Consider the following 6,143-nt stretch of genomic DNA (forward strand, 5'->3'; position numbering starts at 1 on the left):
TCACTTTTACAGTCATCCCTCGTTACAATGGACCCCGTTGATGCGAACATTCTGCCTATTGTGACCACTTTCAGGGGGCCCGTCCTGCACCAATACAAATCTGACCCCCATCCTCCCGGTAAAGCAAAATCGAACACCGCCTAATGCGAAGGCCGGGGCGCCTGATCTTTCACAATACCAAGGGGCGGCCAGCCGCTGGCAGCAGTCCGCCTGCTCCGCCAGGGGTTGACCCCTAGCAGATTTGTGGCTGGTGTCACTGGGGTGGGGGCACGGGATTATGGGATGCTTCATTGTGGTCCATCTGGCAGGAACTCTACTCAGCAGGCCACACACAAGTACTTCTTACCCAACGTGGTTCAATGTCAGAGGCAATGTCAGAGGCAGCAGCAGGAGCTGGCAGCAGCAGCGCCAGGGCTGCGACGGGCCAGGCCGGCCCTGCGGGCAGCCAGCACAACCGCCAGGACCTGACGCTGCATTAGGATTAGGATTAGGATTGTTACAGCGTCCCGCGGTCGCCCGCTCCTGGAGCCATCCAGGCTCATGGGATTGTACAGTAAAGCACCAGCGTTGTGTGACTGCGAGTTAGGTGGCTACCGTGCGCCACGCTGGAGCAGAAGGTGCAAGTTTTGGACTTGTGGAAAGCGCACAAGGGCTCCCAGGCCTCATTCCGCGTGTTGCGCGCTCCCTTGTGCCCCGCACGTACAAGGCAGGGCGGGCACCCACAGTGCGCGCATGGCGCACTCTGCTGCCGCCAGCCTGCCCGCCCATAAGCGCTTGCCAGCGAGCTTTGTTTGCCCCAATCTCCGTTTCATTTGGTTTGTATGTCTTTGTGCGTTTGCAGTATGTAACCACCTGCTGTGATGGCTCAATTCAGCCTTCGCTCGGATATGCGAACACCCCAGCCCAGATATTCACATTTCCAGGGATGTGAACAAAACACCTAATGCGAACGGGGTTGGGGGCGCCCGTTTTGTTCATTGTAACGAGGGATGACTGTATCTCGTTAAATGTCGAGCTGGGTGCGGGCGTCGACACCTAGTAGGTCAGCTAGGCGCATGTATTATGGGCACACCCGCGGTGGGCAAATCCATACTAGCCTGCAGCAGTGCAGCAGTGTGAATGTATTGGACATTGAGCGGCAACTACTCGGCACACGCAAGCAAGGCCAAATCAACAGCAAGGACAAGCTGCAGTGGTAGGGTGGGGGCGGCCGCACGGCCTGGGACCGAGCGTCGAGGATCTCCGATCAGGGGACACCAGACCAGATCAGCGCGCTGGAGGGCCTGTCGGTCAGAAACCAGACACCCCACCCTGCCCAAGACGTGCGTCGGCTTGCAGCTGCACCACCTGCGCGTCCTCAGGCTGGCCTTGAGGCGCCTTGCAAGTTCAAGCTTATTTGCTGGCCCGCCACATGATGAGGGCCGGCTCCGCCCAATGCACCCCATCCCCAACAACTACCGAAGAGCTGTTGTCACTGCGCCCCTGGCCCCGCCCCCCAAGCCTCACCCCCAGCCACGCGAAGTGTCCCCTGGCCCCGCCCCCCAAGCCTCACCCCCAGCCACGCGAAGTGTCAACGCAGTCCTCGACTGCTTCAGCCGTACCCCCCTTTCTCCCCCTGCCCCCTCAATCAGGTGGCTCTACTCAGTCCACGCGTACCTGAACATGGTGACGGTGCACCACTACATACGGTGGGTGGGTGGAAATCCACAATGGTAACCAGCGTGAGTGACAGGCTTGGTCACCGACAAGGCGCATGTCTTGTCTGTGCGGCAATGCATCAGATGGCTGGATAGAAGAGCCCTTGGATTGCTGCCTGCCTGCTGGGCAGCCCTGCAAAATTTGGCCCTGCCGCCGTTTGCCCACATGTCCTGGGAGAGGTGGGACTGCTTTACTTAGTGGCGGCAACGCCAACGGTCTCGCCACCTGCAGCACAAATGTGACCTGCGGGCCAAGGGCGCTCAGGGACAGCCTACTGTATGTTGCGTCTGCATGCATGTTTGTGGCGCCACACGTCTACATTACATTACATCACATTACATCACGCTTTTCCAGCAGCGAGGGGAGAGACCCTGGCTCCTCAAAGGGGTAACGCTTCTAACCGTAAAGGCCAGAGGACAAGGCGGGTGCGTCCAAGTCGGGAATTAGTAAGAGGGCGCACGCCTCCTCGGCAGGAGAGATAAGCAAGCTTCTTCCAAGCGGGGCGATTAGAGCAGCGGTCGTCTACGTGAACGGGGACATCAAGCCCTAGGGCAGCACAGTCTCGCCTCGCTACGTCAAACCACGACACGCGTGGCCGCCCCACCGCGCGCGGGCCGGGGGCGGCGCTCCAAAGCGTCAATTTGGGCAGACGAATGTGGGTCATGCGCATCGTGTGACCCAGTTGGCGCAGCCTGTTAACAGACAGGTAGCTACCAATGGGGTGTTCTGCGCAACGATCGTAGATATATGCGCTTCTGTGACGGTCGCTGCGGCGCACACCCAACATCTGCCGTAGGCACACAGGTCTGGTGTATCTTACTATGGCAACACCTGCCAGGGGCGCACGTCACAAAGGCATCAATGCCCACCGGCCTCATGACAGGTAGCTGCGCATCCTGTCACCAGGGATGAACAAAAACGCTACTTGCGCGCAGTGTGAACCTGCAGGAAGCACGGCACCCTTGGCTCTGCGACTCTGTGTGCATTGATGTGTTTAACAGCACTTGCGTAACTGCAATCCTGGCCACAACACTAGCTTCTGCTCAATGTGTCAACACGCGCATCACAGTCCATCACAGCAATTGCTGAGCTGCCATGCTTGATTAGTATCACAACTCATCGGAGTCCCAGGCCATGTCGCAAGGGTGCCACACATCGAAAAAAAGTACTTTTCAGCCCCACTTTTCAATAGCAACGCAAAGAAACCGTGCACAGGGCTTGTTCAACTGTCAACACAACCAACAAGCAAGCCGACATTAACTTTCAGACCCATCACTGCAGTGTACCAGCAACCCACACCTCAACACCGAGCGACCGACACTTGCCTACGAGGGCTTGCCCTTGCAGGCCTGCTTGTGCCCGCCCTGGTTCCAGTGCTGCTTCTGACTGCGGGGCGCAAGAGAGGGACAACACGGGTGAAAGCGGTTAATGTGGGGGGCACTTCGGTGTGCAGCACAACAGGCGCTGCAGCAGCAGCGATGATGGAGGGACGAACGCATTTGGCAGCACACAAAACAGGTGGAACCACTATTTGTGCTGCAGGGCGCATGCTGCCACTGATCAAGCACTCTAGTAGCTCACCAATCAGTGCTGCAGTAATTCACCACCATGCACGTGGAGCACTTGCGCAGCTTGACTGCATCGCTGCCCAGCTTCCCGCACACGACGCACGCCTTTGTGGCTTTGCTTTTGTGCGCCGCAGGCGCAGTGCTGCTGCCTGTGGCTCCGGAGCTTCCGCTCGCCGCCTGCTGCTGCCGCTGCTGCTGCTGCTGCTGCTGCTGCTGCTGCTGCTGCTGCTGCTGCTGCTGCTGCTTGCCCTGTGCTTGGACTTGCGTCGCCGCATCGAGCCTTTCAGCCACCAGGTCTGCGGCCTGCCTGGACAGGCCGGAGAATGGCGCCGCACGGAGCGCTGCCGCCATGCCAGGCGCCGCCTCTGCAAGCGCGCGCGCGAAGGCGCTCACCCCGCCGCCGCTGCAGCTGCACGTGGCGCCCGGGGCCTCCATCCCGGCGGCCACCAGTTTGACAACATACCAGGCGGCGTCGTCGTCCTCACCCAAGGGCGTGTAGCCCTTCACCAAACGAACCAAAGCTCTTGCCAGCCCCGGAGTTGCCAGCAGCGCCCCTGGCTGCAGCGCAGCCCCGCCCCGCCTCCCGGCGCCAGACACCCTGCACCTGCCGCAGCCACCGCTGCCGCCGCCAGTGGCAGCGGCTGAGCTGGCGGTGCAGGGGGTGCGCAGCAACTCCAGTGCCGCCATGAGCCCCACCTTTTCGCCACCTTCCGCTAATCCCATCCTCGTCAGCATGCCCGCCTGCGCCAACTGCCCGCTCGGGCTGCCGCCAGAGCACAGAACCGCCGTGATGCCGGCCACGACCGCAGGCCGCACCGCCGCCTCCGCCGCGAACGCCGCGGCGGCGCGCTCCCCTCCCGCGGCCACAATGCTGCCGAGGGAGACCAGGGCCATGTGACGAACCTGGGGGTGCTGCTGCGGCCGCGCAATCACGCCAGACAGGCGTCGCACTGCGTCGCCCCCGCACGCCTCCCACACCGCCGCCGCACGCGACGGGCTGCCGCTCCCCGCTGGGGGCGCCTCCGTATCGTCCCCCCCAGTCAGGGCTGCCAGCGCCGCGACAGAGTCCATGACGTTATCCTCACTGTCCAGCCTGCCAATCACAGCCTTCAGCGCCTTGGGCGCCCTCACCACGTCCCAACCCGCGCGCGGCTCCAGCGCGCACACCGTGGCGATCAGCCCGGTCGCGTTGGTTGCAAGACGGCCGCCGCCGCCCGCCGCAGCCATTCCGGCCAGGGTGCGCAGCAGCTTGGGGCGGCGATCGAGTGCCAGGGTGCATAGGGCCAGGGCTGCGGGGTGCAGCTCTTCGACGCTGTTGCCTGGTGCCAAAACAGCAGCAAAGGGGGGCGCAACGTTGGGCGTGAGTTCGCCAGGGACAGGAATCCAGACGGTCGGGGTGCAAAGTGCAATCAGCGGTAGGGGCCTCAACTGAAATCATGCGCAGCACTCTACACGCTTGCGCCCTCAGACCGAGACGAGTCAGCAAGCGAACACGGACAGCGGCCCTTGGCTCTTCCGGCTGCTTGTTCACGCCGACGGCTCCCCCTCTGACCGCCGCGCGCGGCGCGGCGGCGCGCCCCACCTATCGACAGCAGGCTGCTCAGGAGGCCCGCGGCTGACACGACCACAGTCTCCCCCGCCTTGTCAGCGTCGACGATGGTTGCCAGGACGGCCGCCAGGTCCGCGCGCGCCAGCAGGCGCCCTGCCAACCAGGGCCGCCTGAAAGTGAACCGCTGCAGCAGCCACACGCATGAGTCTAGAGTGCTCGCGGGCTTGACTGCAAAGTTCATGGACAGGCCGGTGCGGCTGAGAAGGGTGGCTTGGGGGTGTCTGCGGTTGGGGTCCGAGGCTGCGATCGCGCCGTCGGCGATGCGGTCGGCCACGGCCTCCAGGTCCTGGTCCAAGGCTGCGAGGACAGCGTCGACCCCGTCATCCATGACCAGTGCCTGCGGGATTCGCGCGCGTTGGAGCGCGATTCAGAGGCGAGGTGGGGTGCAGCGGCAGCGGCAGCGGCAGCGGCAGCGGCAGCGGCAGCGGCAGCGGCAGGGGCAGGGGCAGGGGCAGCGGCAGCGGCAGCAGCAGCAGCGGCGATGGCAGTGGCCATGTCATCGGGAGCGCTTCGCCCCAAGTGGGGACACACGCGAGCAAATGCAGGTTGCTGACGCGCGTGGGCCGACCGAAACGCACGTTGAGGAGCAGGACCGCGTGGTCAAACGTTTGCGCCTCGGGCCCCGCCTTGACCATCGCCAGCAGCGAACGCAGCAGCTGCCGCGAAGCGAGCGCCTGCTGCTGCACGGCGCGCGGGGCGCCGTCTTCGCTGTACCGAATGAGGCAGTTCAGCGCCCAGCAGGCACCAACCACCGTGCCGGCTGGCCTGGTTGGGCTGATCTGAGCGCAGAGGGCCTGCAGCTGGGGCTCGGGCACCGACCAGTGATCGCCGTTGGCATCGCATGTGGCCCTGAGATGCTGAAGGGTGTTGATGAGTTCCAGAGAGACGCGGCCACTAGCAGCAGAAGCAGCGAGCGCTGCGTTGGTCGCTGCCAGTGCGCTCTGCAGGGTGACGGGGGCCATGCCAGCCTGGGCGGTGCTTGCGCGTGACATGCTGTTGGTGCGTCAATATCTAATCCTATGCTTATTCGACTTATTTTGCGATCAGCGCTGTCGGTCCGCGGGCGCGGCAGTGTTGGCTGTAGCTGTGTGTCCACTTGGAGCTGCGACGAAGCACGAAAAACGTTTTGAGTGCATAGATGCTTATTGCTTAAGGGGAATTATCTTCACCGTAGGGCGCGCCAAGGCCTGGGTATCCCTGCCCGTACCCGTTCCACTGGGACCCGAATCACAATTCACCCCATTGTAGATGGTTAGTGTACCTTACCT

At 62.9% G+C, this 6,143-nt stretch overlaps 1 protein-coding gene across 1 annotated transcript; it reads right to left on the minus strand.

Moving 5' to 3' along the window:
* Window positions 1-3,023: 3,023 nt before the first annotated feature.
* Window positions 3,024-5,203, minus strand: MNEG_11225 (hypothetical protein; the record flags this gene model as incomplete). Its single annotated transcript, XM_014040303.1, has 4 exons — window positions 3,024-3,084; window positions 3,280-3,573; window positions 3,871-4,585; window positions 4,849-5,203. 4 exons carry the CDS (start codon window positions 5,201-5,203, stop codon window positions 3,024-3,026), a joined length of 1,425 nt encoding a protein of 474 aa, XP_013895757.1.
* Window positions 5,204-6,143: the final 940 nt, after the last annotated feature.

Source organism: Monoraphidium neglectum (assembly GCF_000611645.1).
Source record: "Monoraphidium neglectum strain SAG 48.87 unplaced genomic scaffold scaffold02646, whole genome shotgun sequence".
NCBI lineage: Eukaryota > Viridiplantae > Chlorophyta > Chlorophyceae > Sphaeropleales > Selenastraceae > Monoraphidium > Monoraphidium neglectum.